Here is a 25041-nt window from a genome sequence, read left to right on the forward strand (position 1 = left end):
CTTCTTCTTCTTATTAACTTGTTCATTTTCTAATATTAATTGTTGTTTTCATGTATTTATAGTTTTACTCAAATTCTAATCTTTTTTATTATTATTAAACACACTAATCTTACATATATTAACTTCTTCTTAACTTACTAATCCAACCTCCCCAATTTTAAACTAATTTATCTTTTCAAAAAATTCGACCCATCTATCAAGATTCAAAACCCATCAAGTATAAATTGTTTTGCAATCTCTAGTTCAGTTATGGATTTTTCTAATATCATCTTTCAACCCAAGCGGAGTGGCCCAAGAAACGAAATGAAAAAGCCCACCGGCATTTACAAAATTCTTCCCCGACTCTGTGTTCTCGCGTTTCAGAGATGGAAGCAGACCAGCCCTGGGAAGCTCTAAACCTTGGCGACTCTGACTCTGACATCCCATCCCTTCTCCGCCCTTGTAAACGCAAATCCACAGAATCTACCCGCCCCTCCCCAAACCGCATCCCAGGCCCTGCCGGGGCCGTTCACGCCGCTATGCTCAGTAAACTTCAGAACAATATCAATTCCTTCTGCATTGGCAAGGAGCCCCTTACGACCCAGGAGTACGTTAGGAGGGCCGTCCTTGATTCTGACGTCGACGACGGTGACTTCTCGCGTGATCCCTGGCTTTTCGCCCTCGAATTTATTCGCCGTGAAGGTTTCTTTTTAATTTTTTGATTTGTTCATTTGCTGTCAAATTATGGTTATGCTTTCTAACAGTTTCCATATTTCGATATATATCAATATTTGAGAATGTACAAGGTAAGTGGTAAAACTAATTAGAAAAATGCAGCTCTAACTTGTTAAACTGCTTAGGAATTTTCGGGTATCATGGCGCTTAGACTCTAGTGATTGTTTTCATTTTATGAAAGGCTTGGCTGTTGATGGCGGGACAATTGGTACTCCATTGAGTTTGATCAAAACTGAACCTAAGCTGGGAAACAGAAAAGTAGCTCAGGTAGGGCTGTTTTCTTCTAGATTCAGGTGCTTTCCATGTGTATTGCTTTCTATTTAAAGTGAGTTAATTACTTAAGCAAAACCCTAGAGAGGAAGTGACGATCCACCACTGGGTAGTAGGGCGGTAAACAATTCAATTCAAGCTCGAGTATTACTGAGCTCAACTTAACTCGAAAAGTTCAAAGCGGAGCTCGACTCGCACTAGAAATAAAAATTGAAGCTCAACTCAAGCTCGAAAAAATTTGAACTCGAAACATTCTCAAACTTAACTTTATGGAAGCTCGAACTCAAGCTCGGTTCAAGCTCGAAACTGAACCTTAACTGTATGAAAACCTTATTGATGTTAATATTATTCATAACTTAATTTTAAAAATTAAAAATTTAATATATTATTTTTTGAATCGCTCGTGAGCTTTTCGAATCAGATATCAAGTAAGTTGCTTCGGCTTGTTAAGAATTGGAGTAGAATTCGAGCTCAAGTGAAGTCCATTCGAATGGAGTGTTGATTGAGCTTTGAAAGAGTTAAGCTCGAGTAGCTTACGATCTGTCTTGTCTCATTTACAGTCCTATCGGGTAGTTTGAACCTTTTTAGCTAACCATGTGCATATCAATCCAAAATTTTCCATGTATATTGCTTTCTATTCAAAGTGAGTTTATTATTTAAGTCTTGATTTCTAGAATCTTTTGGTTTCTCTTTTAATAGAAAGGAAGTGATGATTTATCTCTGGGTAGTTTGAACCAAATTCTAGCTAACCATGTGCATATCAATCCAGAGTTTTCCGTGTATATTGCTTTCTATTTTTTTTCAAACTAAATGTTTTTTGTCATTATCGGTGGTCTAACTGAAGACCTATAAGCTTCCAAACTTGAAACAAAAACCATATTGATTTAATACAAAATGTTTTTGTCACTTTCCGCTTTTATATTCCATCAGGTTGTTGCCATTATCAAATCTTGCACCCCAAATGGTCTTGGTGATCTTATGGTGACTCTCAAGGTAAAAATAACTCAATTATTATGATACGCCTTTTTTGTTCCAATGCTCTCTATGTTGCAAGAACATTTGATGTGCTTGTGATTTGATTTTAGGATCCTACGGGTACAATTGATGCTAGCATGCACCGGAAAGTCCTAATTGAAGGAGGCTTTGCAAACAACATAACTGTTGGCACGGTTTTGATACTGCAGAAGGTTTTTCATTGTTTTCCCCCGCTTGGGCCAATATTTACATAATTTTAGTCATGCATGGTGAATGTTTTTCGAATATGGTGTTATCTACTTAGAATTAGAACTAGAATTATACTGTAAATCCATATGGTTTCTAGTAGTTGGCCTTCCTTCTGTAGAACTTCATGTGTTAGATTCAATATCTACCATGTTGTCACATGTGTCGAGGCTTAAATTGAAGAACTGTACTTGCAGGTTTCAGTTTTCTCATCTCCGCTCTCTGTTCGTTATCTCAATATAACGCTCAACAATATTGTAAAGGTACAAATTTAACATTAGCTACTTCAAAGTGAATGATTGCTATCAATAGTTGATACTAATGCTAGAACATTTGCCTTTGTCCTATGTTTCCCACCTTTTTCTAGTTACTTTCTTTTGTTTGGGAAAAGAGGTGCTCTGCAAGGTTTCCTAATCCCGGAGTTTAATGTACTGAGATTGTTGGGAACCATATTTCCAGTGGCTAATGCAAAATAAACTGATAAGCATTCATATAAGAATTTATGGTCTTCAGCAAGTGCTGAATATACGTGCTTTAAGGAGTCCCTGTCAAAGCATGCTTATGAATTTATGTACTTGTACCTATCCTAGCTGGTTTTAGAGCATAGTTCATACTTTCTGGTTATCCTAAGAAATCATGTCATTTATGATGCAATATATTTGTGCAACACTTGATTAATATTACCTGCCTGCAGTACTTGATCTTGGCTCCTTATAACATTTTTAGTTTCAAAGTCATATTGAGGATGATTAAATCATCCGAATTATAACCGTTCTATAGCAGAAGAAGAGTTGCAAAGAGTTGATCCAGAAAATTTTTGCTGAAGTGGTTAAAGTTTTCTTATTGTAGCCAAGTTTCCCTAGTCGGAGTGAATGACACAAAAACTGTTAATTGTTTTATATTATTTTATTATTTCTGTTTGATTTATTAATTATTGTACATAAGATAGGTAGGATTTCGATTTGTATTTTGGGTTGAAATTTAGGGCTAGTATTAAAACTTTAATGTAATCCTGGTATAAATAAGTTGTAAAATATTTGCAGCCACAACATTCTTATTATTATTTTCTTTCAATTATAGACAAAACTAGAGGGTTTTATAACCCAACCCTATGTTTTCAAGAGTTTCAACACCCATCTTATCTGTTTTCATCCTTAATACTATTTATTTGCTGTTTTTTTCTCCTAAAGCATGGTACCATACCATTTAGGTCACTGCCATTGACATAACTGTTTATAATATGATGTCTGGTCTTATATTTTTCCTTTTGCTGTTCGAAACTCAAATCGCATTTCTTAACCATCTTAAAAGTTTCTACTTGAGTCTACATTTTGCATTAAAATAAACTCTAGGTGTTTAACTATTACTTGATACAATTTACTAATTTTGCAGGCAATCCCAAAGGATACCAAGTCTCTGTCAGAACAGAATCATAAGTCAAGGGTCATATCCACTGCTCATGCCATTGGTCAGTACAATTGATCATTTCTTTTCCCTATCCAGTGGTAGGTTGTATGAGGAAAAATTCAGTGTCTGGCTTAAATTTGGAACTCAATATGATAATAATGCCCTGCCCACACCAAACCATTAGTATTTTATCTTTCGATGGACCATAAGGTCACTGGTTTTGTCATGGCTCCTGTGGAATTGTTTCAATAATAAAACCTGAATGTTACTCTGACAGTTAACCCACCTTCTGGCTTCAGGAAACACTAAGCAGACTTGGAATCGACAGAAAGTGTCGAGTTTGTTACCGGACAGAAATGCAAACATCATTAATAGCCTCAGACAAACTTGTTATATGAGAGGGAGAGTGCTGAATGATAAAGGAGTTGGTGGAGATGAAGCATTGGGGCAGCATATTGGCGGCCGAATGAAAAATGCTGCAGTGCTAGATGTCACGAATGAGCTCGTGGAAAACGTTGTGGTCGAGAAGATGCCGAGTCCACAGGATTCGACGGAGAGAGATGACCACTTGAAAAGCAGCCATAGCAGTGATGATTCAAACTTGTTCGGCTTCTCGAAAAAGTGGGAAAGTGTAACCATCGATGAAGGTAAGAAACAAAGAAAGGTACCAATTTCAAGAGGTTCACTTCCACAATGGACTGATGAACAGTTAGATGAGTTGTGTTCATTTGATTGAGGTGATGGTGAAGAAGGATCAAATTGACTTCATAATAGAGATTGGATCGTACTAGTTTCGCAGTGTATAGATTGCATATTTTAGTGGTATTGGAAGTTCCTCAAGGGCATTGTGGCATTTATAATGACAAATTCAACCCTGGTGTATATCTTTTCTTCCATTTTGATCCTGATTTCTTTTCTACGATCACTTTGGTCTTTAGCCTTCAAATTGATGGATTTTTTTAATGACATAACAAAATTCGCCTCCAACGTTGATTAAAATGGTTATTTTGGTCTCTATTTTTTTTTGGAGCATTTTCATTTTGGGGCAAAAAGATCTCTCCGTAGATGAGAATTATTACTTAAAACAAGATTAACGTCCCAAATAGGGTTACATTGAAATGAAACGTTGACAGTCAAAATGTTTTAGAAAATAAAATAATAAGGGTCAAATTGATTATTTATTTAAATGTTATGGAGATTTTTGCTTGAAAATGAAATATTAGGTCAAAATGTTCCAAAAAAAGAATAGGAGCAAAGGACTATTTTAGTAAACTTTGGGGGACTAATATTGGCATTATGCCTTCTTTAATTGAATGAAAAGCTTATTGGATTGTTAATATTTTAACGACGCTGATGTGGCATGAATATTTCATTGTTGACGTAGATAATTTTTATTTTAAAATTAAGAACATTTCCAGGATTTTTGAATGTCACAATTGTTATTTTTACTCTTTTTTTTTAGAGGAAAGGAGTAACTTTAATTGAATAGTGCTTAAGCACATGAATCCAATCAATCAAAACTAGCCCTTAAATGTCAAATTCAGGCATAAACCAAATAGTTAAGGTTGTTACAAAACCAAAAATGATGAACGAAAAATAAAGTACAATGATTGTCGACTAATATCATATAATGGTATCAATGGCGAATATATAAAATCTTTTGGGTGAAATAATATAAATATTATATCGATAAAATTCATCAGATAATGACGACCATAGAAAATACATTATCTCAACAATTAATTCTCCACCAATATTATCTTACGATTTTTTTTTCACATCAACTATCGGATGAATTTTGCCATGATTTTTAAGCACACGTGGCAAACAGTTGTTCATAGTTAACGAGGGAGTAAAAAGGAGGAGCAAGAGATAGGGTTTCAGGTCGCCACATATGATATATATATGGTGATGGAATATTCAAATTTTATTTTATTGTCTTTCGAAATTCATACTAATTATTGAAATGGTAAACCAACCAGATTCTTTCAAGATTCTATGGTGTTCCCTACTTACACGTGTCCAGAAACTAGCTAAATGTAATAGTGACCTATAAGTGATTAATCAATTGTGGGATCCAATGATTAAGTCTTTTACAAACCCATCTATTTTATAGTTTTTAAATTATTTTCTATTTTTAATTTTTATTTTTTTTTATTTTTCAGTAAAATGAATTATTATTATTATATTTTAAAATTGAAAATTTCAATAGACAAAAGATACTATTGTCCGATTTACACAGGTGGCGTTCACTAGAGTTATAATTAGGGAAACGAGAGATTGTATTTTTAAAAATTTCAAATATATTAAAAAATATGTATTTATCCTTATAATATAAAATACTATATCCGTATCTAATTATGATTTTTTTTGTCGCTACTCGAGGGTGCATTGAATCTTGTGACCAAATTCCCACTGCGTTAATGCTCCCCAAACAGACGTTTGTGGAGCAATTGGAGTTAAAACACAGGTAAACGCACTATGATAGAACTGCACTGAACAACTAAAATATCACATAAAACCATTTTTTGCTACACATACAAATACGGATCATTGTCAGTCAAATTCTTATGCCAACAAGTCATTGTATATATTTACATGCGTCAAAAAAGTAAGTGGGTCTCGATATATGATCTATTTAATGCCACAAAAGAAAAGTCAGTGTCACATTAATAATAACAACAACAACAATAATACGATGTGGGTTGGCAAAATCCTAAATCAAATTGGCCCTTGAGTTTGTTGAGGGGACATTGATATGCGGATAAAATTCTATGGAAAGGGATCCAATGAACGGCGGAAACGTGAATGAAATTATGGTTGCACTATTTTTACTCTTTTTTTTTAGATCATGATCATTGTTATTATTATCAGGCATAATGTTATTAAATCGTAGAATGTTGGTTTCTAGTATGTTACCATATTAATGAAATTATATGCTATAAGTATTCCTCTTTGTTTATAATGTATTCCCCTATGTTTATATTGTCTTGCAGAGGATCGATCCTGGGCCAGGGTAGGAGGGGCGCACGCCCAGGGCCCACAAAAATAAATTGTTTTTAATATAATTTTTTTATTTTTCTGATAATAAATTAAAATTTACAAAATAAAAATAGAGTAATCTATGAATTTAGTACCTAAAGTAATAGTTCTGATCAGTTTTGGTACTTAAACTTTTAATTTTTTCAAAATCATATTTAACGTTTAATTTTCATTTCATTTTAGTATCTATCGTTAAAAAGTTAACGTTAAATTTTGATTGTATACTAAAATGAAATAAAAAGACTAAAGTTTTTAATTGTGGGTACTAAAATGAAACAAAAACTAAACTTTACGTATGGTTTTGAAAAAATTGAAAGTTTAAGTATTAAAACAGACTAAAATTGATAATTTAAGTACTAAACACGTAATTTACTCAATAAAATAATAGGACCCATAAATTTATTAAAGTGTCAATTATCTTTATTGAATTTTTATATTAACGTTAATAAATTGTTCTTCCATAAAATACTAATTTAATATTTCTTTCTCAAAATTAAAAAAAAATCAATTGAACTCTTTAATTTTGGTCTTTCCAAATTCTCACTATCAATTCACCAAATCTCTTTCCCGATTTTTCATATCAATAAAAAATTTATTAACATTATTTTTTTTCCAAAACTTAATGAGAAGAAAATTTAAGTATAATTAACATGCTTCTTTTCTCTTTCATGTTTCACGATTCATCTGAAATTATTATTCTCATTTTTAAATTTATCATATTTCTCTCACTCGTAGAATCACAATTGTTTATTATCAATTATGGTGTTTGAATCATATTGAAGATTGTTCTTTAAATTCGAGGTATACCACATTTTCAAATTGTTTCTTTTAATTTTATATATTTTCAAATTTTAGATAAGATCGATATATTGGAAAGCATTGATGTTGATACTATCATCAATGGTTTTGCATAAAAAAATGATTGAATGCAATATTTTTATAAGTATTTGTATTCTTAAATATATATTTTTTGACATCTTTTATATTGTAATGGATTACTGTTTTATAATTTAATAAAGAATCTAATAAAATTTTTATATTAAATATTTTTTAATTTTTTTATATTAGGGGCCCATCTTTTTATTTTTTCCCCGAGCCTACAAATAATATGGACCGGCCCTGGTCTTTCATGCTTATACTCATGAATTTCACAAAGTATAGTAGAGAGAAGTGTATCATTGAGCTTGGTAAAGCTCAGCGTTTTTTTATATTTCATTCACAAGTTAGCAGATCAAGCTTATCTGAATAATACCGTCGCAACAGGGCTTCCGACATCAACTCTTGAGAGTACAATACTTTATTTACTTCAGAGAGTATATGTATCCGTAGGACCCTTTATATGTAAATCTATTGCTATTTTTGATGCATTTGGTCATATTAAATTGTCAATCTTGATTTTGTATAATCATTTTTATAACTAATAGAAATATTATTATTTTATTATATCATATTTATGATATGATTAAATATAGAAAAAATAAGATTTTTAAATTAACGGTCGTTTTGACGGCACAATATAACACATTAGACCCATCATATAAGAGATCGGGCTTGGAGTGTTTTAATTAAACTTGCAGCTGGTGGTTTTAATGGAGCCTGACAATGCCGTGTAAGGAAGACGAATCTGCTTTTACCTTGTCCACCGTGGCTTTGGTTTGATCATAATGTTTGTTCAAGACAGTAAACAATGGCATGACATGTGTAGTTAATGAATCAAACATATTACAACATGAAACATATATTATTGTCTGTTATAACATCCATTTCATACACGTTACTAATCTGACCATAACAAAATGTTTGCCCACTGATTCCAGCATTCGACATCGATCGAAGCTATTCGCCGCCCATATCCGAGTACTTCCCATCATCAGAGATATGGATTCCGATCCGGTTTTCGATTCTTGTTCATTCACATCATGTCAATGATAACCCCATTTTTCGCCCTCTTTGCCCGAGAATGAGTGGGAATTCTCTCTTGTTGTTATGATGAAGGGAACTAAGTTAACCGAGGATAAATCGAGAGGGTTAGTGGAAACGATCATTCTCCTAAAAATTATGATTCTTATATAATTTAAATATTTTTTTATTGATAATATAGTTTGTAATCACCATTTTTCAACCATTATTATTATTATTATTATTATTTATTACAAACTCAATACCCAACATTCAAATCCAAACCCGGACTCAAACCAAAACCCTAGTCCAACACCTAAACTAACCTAATCTAACACTAACCCTAATATATCTTTTCAACTGCCACAGCGGCCGTCAAAGTTGAGTCTCACAGCCGCTGATCGAGTTCGCCCCACGTCTAGCTGCGTCGGTCGTCACCGCTGTCAAGCCTAGTCGAACCAAATCCCATCAGAAATATCAACAAACCCCGTAAAATCTAAAGGCATTAATAACACAAATCATCACATACAGTGGATGTTAGAGGAGCAAGTAGGAATTAGGATTTTTTTATTATTTATCTCTGTAAAATTTCGAGTATAAGAACCCGAAAATCAATATGTAAAAAGGGCTTATTCCCTCATTTTTCGAAAAGCAATACCAAACAAGAAAAAAATTCAAGGTTGATTTTGTTCATTTTTAAAAGTTTTTTTTTCTCGAATCGAACTAAAAAATTAAATAATAAGAAAAGTGGTAGAAGGGGTTACCTGAAGGGAGAGAGAGCTTGTCCTTGTGACTCGATTCATCGAGGTTAAGTCGTCGGTGAGAGTAACCTAAGAGTCAGAGGACTCTTGAAATTTGGGGTCTTGCATGTAGGTTTAGGGGATGTTTTAGGTATTTTTAGGGGCTAGGTGAGAAGATTGGAGTGTGCAGGGTTATTCGGGGTTTGGTTTAAGAACTCTGACCACCGTAGGTGGTGGCCGACAGTGTTATTTTGACAGGGGTTTTGGTTCTCAACCGAGCAGAGGAAAAGAGAGAGTTGAGAGGGAAAAAAGAGAGTTTTTTTGGTTAGGTTACAAATGGAAAAAAAGTGGCTTTTATAGTAGAAGTTTAGGGGTAAATCTTGCTATAGTCCCTATAGGTTTATCGTGTTTTCACAATATGGTCACATGTTCGTCCTTTTTTATTATTTTGTATGAATGCATGTACTTAGGTTGCAATTTTACGATTTTGCATTTAATTAATTATTATGGTTTAAATTTATGGGTTATTTATGTTGAGATCCCCTTACTTTACGCGTGAATTTACATTCTGATAACTGATTTCGTGCCTATATATCTTATTTTAATTTGTTCTAATAGTGCTATTTGCCATTTTTGTTTTATTGAGTGTATTCTTGTTACAAGAAAGAATTGCACTTTAATCCCTCTACTTTAAGCGTGTTTTTTGCATTTTTGGTCACCTACGGTGATTGTTTTAATTTTACTTTAATCTTACTCGTCTGGTCCTGTAATTTTCAAATTTGTGTTTATTAGTGCATATTTGGCTTATAAAAATGGAAAATTGCTCTTAGATCCCCTTAGTTTACCCTCATTTTTATGTTTAGGTCATTGCTTTATTTCTGAAATTACATGTTTACTTTTAAATTATTTTAGTTTGGTATTTTTTCTGAACTTGTAAGGTTATTTTTAATTTAGCCCCTAAATTATTCTACATGTTTCAATTTAATCCCTAGATTAATTTTTATTGATTAACTTAATATTAATTTGGTTTAATAAATTCAGTTTTATATTTTTTAAGTTATTCATTAGTTTTTTTTATTATTAAATTTGTATTGTTAATTTTAGTACATTTAAATTATGTATGCTTGTTAATTTCTTTTTATTTTTATGCTTTTAATTTATATTCTTTATATTTAATGTTTTCTTTAATTTAATTGATTTTAAAATCAACCCTTTAGATTTAGATTCCTTTAAATTAAGTCCTTATTAGAAAATTTTAGGCTTTAGGGCTAGTCCTTAGGTTTAGACTGTTCACACTTTAATCCATCAACTTCTTTAATTAGGAATTCCTTTAACATATTTAAATAGGTTATTAATTAGAGCCTCCACTTTAGGTTAGATTTCGCTTTAGTCCTCTAATTTAGGGATTAATTTGAGTTGGCTCTCGCGTCGATGCTCAAGGGACCATCTCGATTATTCGATCCAATAATTGGTTAAAATCAAATATGATTAATATTAGAGCCTCCATTTCTAGGTTTAGTCCTTTAGGTTCTTTAAATTACATATTTTGACATTGTAGGTTATGAGAAGCATTAATTAATTACCTAGTATAATTAGGTTGTCATAATTGATTATTTGATTGCATTCTGATTTCACAACTAAGGTGATGTTGATTTACCAAGGAATCAATGGTATATCTTCCATAAGTATGCTCAGGGGTGATTACTAGTGATTCCCGAAGTATGTCGACATCATTTTCAAGATCGCATCATGATTTCTTAAAATCAAGATAATATCCGGTTATTTGGCATAATAGTTTATCTCCCGCATTCATGCTAGTGGCGAACATTATTGGCTTAAATAAACAAACATCATTTTCAATTGTACATCCTTAGTGAATTTTCGATTAAATAAAGTTCGAACTTAGAATTTTCAATTTTAAATATTGGATAATCAACTAGGTATCGGGTTTTTGGCGCTGTGGGGTGTTAATCCTTCTCCACACGTAACTGACTCCTGAATCCCTTTTTTGGTTTTTTGCAAACCCACATTTGGTATTTTTGATAAAATAAAATGTTTTATTAAAATTACCCGATTTTTTATGTTTCAATCACACATTATAATGATTGGTGGCGACTTGTCACATTTCAAAATCTTTTTAAAGAAAAACCCCAAGTCGTATTAATTTTTCCCACCCGGGCGGAAAAACGGCGAGGACATAGTTTTATTCTTAATATAAAATTATCCGTTCCTTACTAGAGCTAGTGACCAAAATCTTGAGAGGCGGATCCAATGGCAGATGGATCATGGGAGAGTTTTGGTGCAATGTCAAAGGCTTGGAGCTTCGATGAAAAAAAACATCATTTTTCTTTAATATTCTTATGAAATCCATCAAACGTACTTGATGTAAATGGGATTCAAGGTAGATAGATATTTACTAGGCCTGTAAACGAACCGAACGCACACGAACGGAGGTATATTCATGTTCGTTCATTTAATAAATAGACGAACATAAACGAACACGAACATAAACGAACAAATTTTTTTTTTGTTCATGTTCGTTTATTAAGGAATATAATTTGTTCATGTTCGTTCATTTAATAAATAAACGAACATAAACGAACACGAACATAAACGAACACGAACATAAATGAACACGAACATAAACGAACATAAACGTTGGAGACCCTACCTTCCATTGTTCTTTCATGAAAAATAGTCGACAATGCAAATCAACCAAATCTACAGTGATAAATAGCGTAAGAGTTGATTAGCAGTGATGAAATGTTTGAAGATATCAAATATTTCGATCTATCTTTTAAAGATATTAAATGATTCACACAACTTTAATTTAACGCTATAATATTTATCTTAGTGGTCCATGATTACATATGAACAATCATTTTCTCCAATTACACTCTTTTTCAGAAATTGCATAGAAACCTTTGTTTTGTTTTCTGGCAAATTCTATATATTTTTCTCTTTACTGATGCTCGTATACTTCCGATTGTTACCTTTATATTCCCATCTATTTCTAGAAAGAAGTATGATGTTTTCTTGAGTTTTAGATGTGAAGATACCTGCAATAACTTTACATATCAACTATTAAGCCAAATAAAACAGAGAAAGAGATGAAAACAAACATGTAAAACTTCATATTGCACTATAATATAACTTGTTTTGAAGCTTTCAGCGATCGTCTCCACTCTCTAGTGAACACTAGGGTTTGGGAAAAAAAGGGGGAAATGAATATAGGTGCGAGGTGCCTCACAGGTTAACATATTGGATTTAATCTCCAAATAAAATTGGATTAATTATGGAGTTGGTCATCAGAATATCATATTAATTAATATTTTTAAGATACTTACAAATTGGTCACCAAAATTGATTTAAGAAGATTGGGTTAAACATAAATGAATGAACATAAACGAACATATTCGAACGAACATAAACGAACATAACCGAACGAACATAACCGAACGTTCACGAACGTAAATGAACGAACGAGACCTATGTTCATGTTCGTTCATTTAATTAAACGAACAAAAAATCTTGTTCATGTTCGTTCATTTAATAAATAAACGCATATAAACGAACTTCCCGCCGCACGGTTCATGAACGGTTCGCTGAACGTTCAGTTCATTTACAGGCCTAATATTTACGATAAAAACCTGAATTTAATTTGGATAATTACGTATTTAGTATCTAAACTATTATTTTTATTTCTTTTTAATATATATTTTTTTCAAAATCATACTTAACGTAGTTTAGATTTCATTTTAGTACACTCTCGTTAAAAATGTAATAGTGATGTTGATGTGTCACCATAAGATAATGCTACACCATTATCGGAAAAAAATATCACGTCAGGATTATGTTAATTCTTTAATGGTGGGTACCAAAATGAAATCTAAATAAACATTAGATATGATTTTGAAAAAAATAAACTTTGGTACTAAAACGTAACAAAAGTAATGTCTAGGTACTAAACGTATAGTTTACCCAAAAAATTAGGGTAAACTACATAAATGGTCCCCTAACTATAAGGTGTTGCTTTATTGATTCCTCTGACTTAAAAGTTACAAAATAGTCCCCCGATTATAAGATGTTGCTTTTTTAATTCCACTAACAATTAAAAAGTTACAAAATGGTCACACAATTATTCATTGTGTTCTAAACTCGTCTTTTTTGATTAAAAAATTGATGGTAGTTTGAGTTGGACGTTAACCTGTTGATTGAGATATAATATAATATGAACTAAGGTTCTCAACTGATTATCATATCTCAATGAGCAGATTAACTTCAAGATGAAATTACCATCAATTTTTAACGAAAAAGGATGAGTTTGAAACACAGTGAATAGTCAGGTGATCATTTTGTAACTTTTAATAGTCAGGGACTTAAAAAAGTAACGTCTTATAGTCAAGGGACCATTTTTATACTTTACCCAAAAATTTAAGTGATTACTCAATGAAAGATATACTTTAAAAATAGTTAAACTTTAAAGCAAAAAATAAAATATAAGAAAAGCCCTTAAATTTAATATACTATTGACTCTTTTGGTCTTCATATAAGTGTCCCTTTTATTTCTTTTTGAGCTTTAAATATTCTCTACCACAAATATAATATCCAAATTATCGTTTCTCAATTTCTCCTGATTATGTTTATGTTCATACCTCTTTCGGGGGGAAAACAACTTAAAGTACACGTCTAAATATTCACAAGAGTCCATATAAATTAAGAAATACACGTGTCTCGGTTTTAAAAAAATTATTTATTTTATGATTTATATTGATATTTATGATTTCTATAAATTTATTTTTTTCTTGATTTTTCAGAATTTTATTCTAACTAATATTGATCGATCTGTGTCACACGTGGACGAGGTTATCGGTGAAATTTTTTTACATATTCAAAATCATAAATTTAAAATTTATTTAAATGATACCAAACTACTTACTACTTTCATCAATCTCATTGATATAACAATTTATTTTTAAGATTAAAGTCTTCTTTTTTTATTTAGTGTAATTTGAGTGACCTCTGCATCTAATATTTATTGATTAAAATTTTATTTTACTATAAAATTAGATTATAAATTTAAGTTAATAAAATTAATATTTAATATTTAAAATGTATCATAATCATTATCAAAGACGACCATAACGAGACTATAGGGTTTTCTAGTCCTCTAACTTCATTAAAGATTATCATTTAATTTTTCAAATATTTTAATTTGATCCTTTATTTTTTAAAAAGTTTTTTATTATGATTGTATATTTTTAATTCTCTTGTAAAATTATTAAAAGTTTTCATTAATTCTTAATTTTAAAAGATATATCTTTTAGTAAAAAATCAAATCGAACATATTAAATAACCTCAGTGGTTAAAGGGAATATTATTTTCTCTAGAGATCTTGAATACGAACAGTTACATCTACAGGGTGTGTTCGTTATCAATGTTTAAGAAATATTCTAAATATATATTATATTATAATCACGCTTGACTATTAAAAAAAGGGATTTTAATTTTTTTTAAATAATTTGAGGTGATTACATTGTAATATCTGTTCAGAATCTTTTTTAACCATTATCATTGCGCACATACATTACAGATACAACTGCTCAAACTCAAGATTCCTATAAAAAAACAGCACTCCCTTTTAATGAGTTTGGTTTAAATAAATCCTAAATTGCATGATAATGCATGGAATAAGATTGGTTTACGTGGTACGAAACCTTAAATTGCGTACACTTAACATACTTCATATTTCTCTTAACTATACCAATTTTTGTTTTTATTAGGGTTTAGTTACGTGTGAATTAAAGACTTATAACTATTCTAATACTTACAACTTACTTTTAATTTCACTAAACAAAAGAGGGAAAATGAAAAAAGACCAAGATTGCCCCTGACTGGGCCTATAAAAAGTGAGGTGCAGCAAGCATTGAATTCCCACAACGGAGGAAAGCAATAGAAATGTTGAGTTGCTCGATCGTGATGCTACATTTTCTTCGTGTTTGATGCAGCAGAGAGGAAGAATCAACAACTCCAGATCAAGAACATTCTCGAGATCTCGTCTCGCCGTTGAAGGATTCTAGTTCTCTTTCTTCTTTTTTCATCAAATTTAAAATAAAAAAAAAACTAATCAAAAAGTTGTTATCCGGAGATCTTCTTCTCTAACGATATGGCCACTAATGGTGAGATCTCCAGTTCCATCCAAAATCTTTTGTTCTTACTACTAGAAATGAGATACAGAGATGAAGAACATATAAAAGTGATAAAGGACTGTTTAACTGAATCATTGAAAAGTAAAATAAGAAATGAATTTAAATTTGTTTGTTTGGAAAAAAAATCGATAGGAAATGAACGGGAGGCTCAAAAGAAGTACTGGAAGGAGCACTCTGTTAACTTGACTTTGGAGGATATGATGCTCGATTCCAAAGCCGCTGATCTCGACAAAGAAGAACGTCCCGAAGTAAATTTGTTTCCCTTTTTCTTGTTTATTTTTCCTTTGATTTTGAGTAGGGATTTCTAAATTTTCCTTTTTTTTTCTTATCCTTCAATTATTGTTTGGAATAGTTTGCTAGTCGTTGATTGTTGATATGCGCAGGTGCTGTCCATGCTTCCTCCATATGAAGGGAAAAGAATTCTGGAGCTAGGAGCTGGCATTGGCCGGTTTACAGGTGAATTAGCTCAGAAGGCTGGTCATGTTATAGCCTTGGACTTCATTGACAGTGTTATAAAGAAGGTGATTACAAACTCAACCTGACTCAAAACTGTGTTAATTTGATATTTTCATAAGGGGATTAACTATACTTTTTTCCTCTTAATTGCAGAATGAAACCATCAATAGACATTATAAGAATATCGAATTCGTCTGCGCCGACGTTACTTCCCCGGATTTGAAAATCCAAGAAGGATCGCTGGACTTGATTTTCTCAAATTGGCTGCTCATGTACCTTTCGGATAAAGAGGTTATTTCAGTTATAAAACTTCCTCTTTTTGGTATGTTTGCAAGTCCGGGTAGGAGAAGGGAGATTTTACAAGTTACAAGAGAAACTATAATGATAATCAAGCATTACACGTTTTATCTAAGAAATCACTGAATTACAATCAATCAACCAGCACATAATTGGACAAATCCAACATAAACTTGGACCAAGCTCACAGTCTGTGAGACTTAAACATTGGACATCAAGGTCCCAGACCTTCTGCATGCCTGAAACACATAATACAGTCACACAAAATTTCTCACATAGATTGGTATAGGTGAGATTCTTGGAGCAAATACCTTTTGCTTCTTCTTTCAAGTGAATGGTAATTTGGATTTCCATGTCTTACATGCTCTGTATGTATCTTCATACTTTCCCTTATACTTTGGCTAGTACTTTTAAGGACTTTGGATTCAAAAGTATATGACACGCAGGTTGAGATTTTGGCTGAAAGGATGATGAAATGGTTGAAGGTTGGGGGACATATTTTCTTCAGGGAGTCATGTTTCCATCAGTCTGGAGATTGTAAACGAAAGAACAATCCAACTCACTACCGTGAGCCCAGATTTTACACCAAGGTTCCCTTTTATTATGAGGACTGAGTTATGCATTAGACATATTGAGCTCATCGTTTTTACACTTTCTAAACAAATGTTTGTCATGTATTTTAATGCAGGTCTTTAAAGAATGCTATGCAACTGATGATTCTGGAAATCCCTTTGAACTTTCTCTAGTTAGCTACAAGTGCATCGGAGCTTATGTTAGGAACAAAAAGAATCAGAATCAGGTAAACCTTATCTCATTTGATTGTTATATTTTTTTTCTCTCAGTCCTGAATTGATTTACTAACAAGATGCAGTGTTTTGTTTGCATAATGCCAGATTTGCTGGGTGTGGCAAAGAGTTAATTCATATAATGACAGGAGATTCCAGCGCTTCTTGGATACTGTTCAGTACAAAACTGATAGCATACTCCGCTATGAGCGCGTCTTTGGAGAAGGATATGTGAGCACAGGAGGAGTTGGTATACCATTTCAACCTAATATTTGTATTTATTTATTCAAAAGGAATTTGGTACACAAAAGTAGATAAAATAGGGAAAGGAAGATGAAACAATTGCTTTCAACGTGCATGTTAAAACATGAAAATTCTTCCTCTTAACTGTTAGAAAATTTGATACTACAGACAAGAAACTTTTTCTGGGATTTGTATCTGGTATTGAAAAAGGGTTTTGAAGTAGAATTTCCACCTTTTCCACTAATGTTTGAATCCCAAAAGTTTAGACAGTATATACCTGGCTATAATCAATTTTTTTGGGGGGAAGTTTATGTGTATCAGATAATGAGTTAATTAGTATAAAATTGCTTCAAATATTGTTTTTTCTATGTTTCTTCAATTAGCTTAAGGTCCTTCCATGACTCCCTTTTGTTCCTCTGGCTTAGCACTTTCTTTTGGTCCCCTTATTCTAGTCTGAAATGAAAATGGTTCTTGAGCAGAAACAACCAAAGAATTTGTGGGGATGTTGGATCTTAAGCCTGGACAAAAGGTTCTAGATGTTGGATGTGGAATTGGTGGTGGTGACTTTTACATGGCAGAAAATTTTGATGTCCATGTTGTCGGCATCGATCTCTCTGTAAACATGATATCTTTTGCTGTTGAACGAGCCATTGGACTCAAATACTCGGTGGAATTCGAAGTTGCTGATTGCACTAAGATGACTTATGCGGACAACACTTTCGATGTCATCTACAGTCGTGACACCATTCTACACATTCAAGTAAGATGACATGGTTATCTCACCTACCGTTTGTTATACTTATGTTTGTTGATGATTCTGATATGTTTCAAGGCTTTGTTTGTTCCCATTTTGATAAAAAAAAATCCTTGAATAATATGTTAGGCTTATTTTTGTGTTCTCGATCCATTTTGTCACTCTCTTAACGTTCTTTATAATAAAAATCGACTTTCAGGACAAGCCTGCACTGTTTAGATCTTTCTACAAATGGTTGAAGCCAGGGGGCAAGGTTCTTATAAGCGATTACTGCAAAAGTGCCGGAACTCCATCACCGGAATTTGCCGGTTATATCAAGAAGAGAGGGTATGATCTCCATGATGTCAAAGCATATGGCCAGGTATATTCGAATTAACTAATCACCTCTTGTTATCACTTTCTGTTTACAATTTGTGACATCATAAGTTGTCTTTCATTCCCTTGCTTGCAGATGCTTAAGGATGCCGGTTTTGACGAGGTTGTAGCGGAGGATCGAACTGATCAGGTTCGGATAAATCTACCACTTGTCAAAATTATGAACTTTCTGTTGGTATCCCATAGCTAAATGACACTAGTTCACCTGTGCTTCAGTTCATAAAGGTTCTGCAGCGCGAATTAAACGAAGTCGAGAAGAACAAGGATTCATTTGTCTCCGACTTTTCACAAGTGAGTGTTTCTCTCGGAATCGTTTTACCCCGATAATTCGATTGCTTCTTCCTCATCTGCTAATGGTACTTCATAATTTCAGCAAGACTATGATGATATAGTTGGTGGGTGGAAGGCAAAGCTGATAAGGAGCTCATCTGGGGAGCAGAGGTGGGGACTTTTCCTAGCCAAGAAAAAATAATTCCAACGGTTCAATATGCATTACTCTGTGTTTCCTTTGAATAAAAAAACAAAGGCAGATGGCATCATGAGATGTTCTTATATGGTACTGCCTAATAGTTTGATGTTATGAAACTACACCCTACCGTCTTAAATTTCTATCAGTATTTCTCTGCTACTTAGTTTAGAACTTGTGTGGAGATGTACCTTTAGAACTTTCATGTATTATCTTTATTATCTACTAAATATATGTGATTACTATTTTATCTTTATCGTCTATTTTGATGGAATAATATGATGAAAAAAGAAAATTGTATGTATGGGATGTCGCAGATCTCTAATAGAGTTAAATGAAAAAATAAATCGAAAAATATGCTTAAACCACCTGACATCTTTAAGAAAACTTTAGGAAGATATCATATTTTTAAGAAGACGCTGGAAAGACATTAACTCCGTATAATTTGAAAGTTAACTTTATCAATGTATCAATTCAAAAGAAGTCTTTCCAATTTTTTTTAAAGATGTCCAAATGTCTTCCCTTATATTGTTCATATTATTCTAATTGAGAAAATAATTTTTCTTTCCCCATGTGAGCAATTCTTTTTTTTTTCCCATGATATTATCTATGGAAAATTGCCCATCTTTCCTACTCATTACACCTACATTTGACAACTCTAATTGAGAAAATAATTTTTCTTTACCCCATGTGAGCAATTCTTTTTTTTTTCATGATATTATCTATGGAGAATTGCCCATCTTTCCTACATTTGACATACTTTTGGTACCGAATTTATAGTTTCGATCAGCTTTCATTTACATGATAATTGAAACAGTGATAAATCAAAAGGATGACAGGAACGACCATCTCCTTAAAATAGTAAATTCTTAATATAATTTAATTATTTTTTATACATTTTATTAATAATATGTATTTATCTTTTGAATTTTTATAAAGTTACCCTTAATATAAAAACTTGGGTATGAAATGAAACATAATCGAACACATGTTGATAATTATAAAAATTACATTACTATTTTTCCTAGTGCAATTATAACCGTATAAAATCAATAACTTCATAGATCAATAATGACCATTCCATCAATGAGTAGACCACAACTGTTTAGAGTAAGAAAAAAATATAGAAATTTTTTTCTTCTTGCCGACACTCCCAAAATAAAGGCAGCCACTCGTCCCTTTTTAGTGATAACGACTAAATTGGGGTTTTCCATGTAACATGACCCACGACCAACAATGAAGGGTTAAATTTTAATGGCTCAATCAGAAAATAAATATTTAACATATATTATATTTAAACTCATCGAATCAAAAAATCTTAATAATTATAATAATTATTATTCTTTTTAGAGTTTTTAGGTACACGCTTCTAATTATTATTAGTTAATAAAGATAATTTTAAACAAATATTACCTTATAATGACTCTAAACTAATAAAAAATATATTTATTCTGTCCCGTTAAATATTTCAAATAATTAAATATTTAAACAGAAAACAATGTGTTTTAAATATGCATTTTTTTAAAATAAGTCAATTTCTAAATTTTAGCAACATGTTCCATATAAGATTATAATGCGTAGGCCCAATGATTGGAATATTAACAAGTGAAATATCTGTGGGCCTCTCCGATGCCTTTAGAGCCACTAGGGGTATTCTTTCGACCCAAAAGCCATCCGCTCTGTCTCTTTTTATATAACTTTGAAATGAAAATAAGATAATATTTATTTAAAGAATTTTAATTATTTGACAATTAATATTTATATTCATACATACTTGATGTTTGAATTCGAAACCTTAAAAAGAAATAACAATTCCTTAATTATTAAGTTCGTTTAATTTGTGCTCGTCGATGATCATTAAATGATATATTATATAATAAAAAATAAAAGGTAAAATACACAAATAGTCCCCTAATTATAAGATATTTTTTTGTTGAGTTTCTCGGTTATTAAAAATTACAAAATGGTCTTCTGATTATAGGGAATTACTTTATTTAGTCTCTCGACTATTAAAAGTTAAAAAATTATCACCTGACTATTCATTATGTTCTAAACTCATACTTTTCCGTTAAAAAAGTTTAACGGTCGTATGAGCTAGACGTTAACATACTGATTGAGATTATAATATCATATTTTATCATATCTCAGTCAGCATGTTAACGTTCAGCTCAGACTGTCGTTAATTTTTTAAACGAAAAATGACAAGTTTAGAGCATAATGAACAGTCGGGTGACCAATTTATAACTTTTAATAATAGAGAGACTCAACAAAACAACTCCCTATAATCAGTGGACCATTTACAAACTTTTCATTGTCGAGAAACTTAACAAAACAATATCATATAATCAGACATCATTGGTATACTTTACTAAAGAATAAATATATTATCACGATAAATAATCATTGGTTCTAAATACAAATAGTAAAACAAATATAAAGAACACAAAGTAAGAACTCACCAGAATTAATTGGATTTACCTGAAAAGTACATTTGACCATGATTTTGAAGCCGATACCTCCAAGGTCTTTTGGCCATTCTTCATAATTTTGGAGCTACCAGTTTGATTTGTAATTCCACAATATTTATAAAAAATTATGAAGTAAAGAATATACAATAGAATATTCTCAATGGCTCAAATAATGAAGATAGGCCCACTGGATTGGGCTCTTATTATCGATATCAAAATATTGCCATTTGGGCTTAACCCCACTAACGCACTAACCTTTTCCTTTTAGGGTAAATTACCTATTTGGTCACACACCTGTTATTTAGGTTTTGTTTGTCACTCAATTATTATATTTTCCAAAATCATATTTAATGTTACGTTTTGGTTCTGTTGTGGTCAGTTAAAAAATCAACAATGATGTAGATGTGATATTTTAAAATTATTTTTCAAAATTGATGTGACATTATTTTATGATGACACATCAGCATCACCGTTAATTTTTTAATGATGGGTGACCAAAACATGATGTTAAGTATGATTTAAAAATATAGACATATCATCAAAATAGTACCAAAGTAATAAAGATATTAAATATGTAATTTACACTTTTTATAAAGACTCAATCCATATTATATATATCTTCAATAGCAGGGGTAATTACAAAAAAAAAAAAAGAATTTATTATGTGGATTATCTTTTATTCATTTAAACGCAATTGCTCAAACTTAATTCTTAAAGAAATAATAGTCTGATTGATTACCTAAGACTTTTTTGTATCATATAGATGTAACAACTCAAACCGAATCCTCTAAAGAAAATAATATTCTCTTTTAAACACTTAAATAATTCAATAGATTTTTATTATAGATAGATAACTACAATCCGATGTAGGGATGTAAATAAGACGAGACATATCGTTAATTACTAGAGTTCAACTCGATCAAGGATTTATCAACATTCGAATCGAATGGACTCGATTCGACTTCGAACTTTACTCAAATTCTTAACGAGTTCGAAATGAACTACTTTGATACTCGATGAAAAGCTCGTGAGAATCTAAAAATAATAGTATATTAATTAAAAATAAACAAATTGTTGATAATATAAATATTTAGATATTATTTTTTAAATATAATATAAGATTTTCATTACTTTAGGTATATGTTTGAACTTTAATTCGAGGTTGAACTATTAAGTTTGAGTTTCAATCGAGTTAAGTTTGAGAATGTTTCGAGTTCAATTTTTTTTGAATTTGAGTCGAGCTTGATAATTTTAAACTCACGAGTTTTAAAATTTAGTCGAATTAAACTTTAAAATTTACAAATCAAGTCAAACTCAACATTTAGTGTAAAGAGATTGAAATTAAAGAGTGTACACAGTATAGTTTATTTCCAAAACCCTAATTGCCTATAAACCGGAACTTCGTCTACTTATCATACTCCTTTTCGCTCGAGAACCCTTCAGTCTCACATTTCTCATTGAAAACCCTAATAGCCGTCGTCGCCTCGCAACCGCCTTGGAAAATGGCAGGTGAAGGATTAGTTCTCCGAGGCACAATGCGCGCCCACACCGACATGGTGACCTCCATTGCCACTCCCATCGATAACTCCGACATGATCGTCACCTCCTCACGCGACAAATCCATCATCCTTTGGCACTTAACGAAGGACGAAAAGAACTACGGCGTCGCTCGTCGTCGTCTCACCGGTCACTCTCATTTCGTCCAAGACGTCGTACTCTCTTCCGATTCTCAGTTCGCTCTTTCCGGTTCCTGGGATGGCGAGCTTCGTCTCTGGGATTTAAACGCCGGAACCTCTACTCGTCGCTTCGTGGGCCACACCAAAGATGTTATTTCTGTTGCATTTTCCATTGACAACCGTCAGATCGTTTCGGCTTCTCGAGATCGGTCTATCAAGCTTTGGAATACTCTTGGAGAATGCAAATACACGATTCAAGAAGGTGACGCTCATACGATTGGGTCAGTTGCGTTCGTTTCAGTCCAAATACTCTTCAACCCTCAATTGTTTCAGCATCGTGGGACAAACAGTTAAGGTTTGGAACTTGACAAACTGTAAGCTTCGTAACACATTGGCTGGACACTCCGGTTATGTGAATACAGTGGCGGTTTCTCCTGATGGGTCTTTGTGTGCCAGTGGAGGAAAAGATGGAGTGATTCTGTTGTGGGAGTTGGCTGAAGGGAAGAAACTTTACAGTCTTGAAGCGGGTTCGATCATTCACTCGCTTTGCTTTAGTCCTAATAGGTATTGGCTCTGCGCTGCCACCGAGCAGAGCATCAAAATCTGGGATTTGGAGAGCAAGAGCATTGTGGAGGACTTGAAGGTTGATCTTAAGGCTGAGGCTGAGAAGTCTGATGTCTCTGACACCGGAAACAAGAAGAAGGTAATAATGCTTTTCTCCTTCCTACTTTATTTTCAGTTAAATCTTCATTTTTGAGGATTAATATTGTTTGCAATGGGAAAGCCATATTTTTTGGGAAATTTTAGATGCAACTAGATTTATTGTAAATAAATATTCGGGGAAAAATTGGAGAAACTGATTTCTTTGAATTATGATGGTTTGGATGCTTGGTCAATACATTTTGCCATGAATTTGTTTATTAAGACAAGCAGATTTAACTTAAAATATCATGTCTACTCTAAAAAGTTACACAATTAGTAATAATTTCGGTTACAACTGAGCATGTTGTATTGTAGCTGGGTTTAACTTAAATGTTAACTGTTACTCTAAAAAGTTACACAATTGATAATAATTTTGGTTACAATTGATAATCTTTTGATGGACCTTTTAGGTTGCAACTGAAATGGTTATACAAAAACAAGTATTTCAACCTAAAATGTTACCCAATTTACTCTAAAAAGTTGTGCTCTTATTAAGTTTTTCGGTTAAAAGGTTTTACCTTTTTTTAACCATATATTAACTGGTTGTATTTAGTCTCATCCATAACTAATTGGCTTATCTTGTTTGTGAATGTGAATAGTCGTTATTGCTCTTACACATGGTATATATCGCGACATCTACATGTTAATCGAAATAATCATGTTTCATTCATATGAAGTTTATGCTTCAAAACATGTGCTTATGGAATGCTCGCGCGGCATGGTAGAATTCTATGATTTGTATAATTCCGGGTGGTTTATGCTTATCGGTTGTGTAGAATGTTTAATAGTTCATTAACTGGCATTTTCAGTTAGGATAATGATGGAAATATTTTGATTACGTTGCGAAGAACAAATGAAGTGTTAATGAGATGATATTGCAGGTGATATACTGCACCAGCTTGAATTGGAGTGCGGATGGAAGCACATTGTTTAGTGGGTACATGATGGTGTAATCAGGTTTGGGGAATCGGTCGTTACTAGATGCACTTGCCTTGCTGTGCTAAGCTTTGTTTCGATGTTGGAAGGATATTTTGGTTTCTTTTAAATGGTTGGATATTGACTTGTTATGCTGTTCGGCTTGGTTTAAATCAGATATATTTAATCACTTGGTTGTTTAAGTTTGAATGAGTCGGAGTATGTCCATCCCAGCTTCAGTGCTTCCTTTTAATCCGATTTTGAATTAGATGCAAAGAAATTTTGAAGTCATGCTTTCATCTGCATGTTTCTATCACCTACTCCTATGGTGTTGATGTTTTAAAATGGTTCATTGGCTAGTGGTCTTAAATGATAAAATTCAGATTCAATTACCTGATCACA

General features: G+C 32.3%; 2 protein-coding genes and 1 pseudogene across 2 annotated transcripts; all 3 read left to right on the plus strand.

The window, feature by feature from the left end:
- Positions 1–278: 278 nt before the first annotated feature.
- Positions 279–4355, plus strand: LOC120117169 (homologous recombination OB-fold protein; the record flags this gene model as incomplete). Its single annotated transcript, XM_039137478.1, has 7 exons — positions 279–681; positions 896–981; positions 1915–1977; positions 2070–2171; positions 2403–2468; positions 3598–3673; positions 3912–4355. Coding segments are annotated over 7 exons (1233 nt in total), but the record flags the coding sequence as incomplete, so codon positions are not given.
- A 10894-nt stretch (positions 4356–15249) lies between these two features.
- On the plus strand, positions 15250–19134 carry LOC120117297 (phosphomethylethanolamine N-methyltransferase-like). Its single transcript, XM_039137586.1, has 12 exons — positions 15250–15472; positions 15635–15750; positions 15886–16023; positions 16112–16249; positions 16702–16845; positions 16944–17054; positions 17149–17290; positions 17763–18043; positions 18237–18398; positions 18489–18542; positions 18629–18703; positions 18786–19134. The coding sequence occupies exons 1-12, from the start codon at positions 15460–15462 to the stop codon at positions 18882–18884; spliced, it is 1473 nt and encodes a 490-aa protein (XP_038993517.1). The 5' UTR covers positions 15250–15459; the 3' UTR covers positions 18885–19134.
- A 3617-nt stretch (positions 19135–22751) lies between these two features.
- Positions 22752–24791, plus strand: LOC120117299 (annotated as a pseudogene).
- The last annotated feature ends 250 nt before the right edge of the window (positions 24792–25041 follow it).

The sequence above is a fragment of the Hibiscus syriacus genome, unplaced genomic scaffold (genome assembly GCF_006381635.1).
Source record: "Hibiscus syriacus cultivar Baekdansim isolate YM2019G1 unplaced genomic scaffold, ASM638163v2 tig00110319_pilon, whole genome shotgun sequence".
Taxonomy (NCBI): domain Eukaryota; kingdom Viridiplantae; phylum Streptophyta; class Magnoliopsida; order Malvales; family Malvaceae; genus Hibiscus; species Hibiscus syriacus.

Bases quoted from the DNA above. Each gene is read 5' to 3' on its own strand.
- LOC120117297 (XM_039137586.1), top strand. The intron at 16,846-16,943 runs GTTCCCTTTTAT...ATTTTAATGCAG, and splicing joins AGCCCAGATTTTACACCAAG to GTCTTTAAAGAATGCTATGC. The intron at 17,055-17,148 runs GTAAACCTTATC...GCATAATGCCAG, and splicing joins ACAAAAAGAATCAGAATCAG to ATTTGCTGGGTGTGGCAAAG.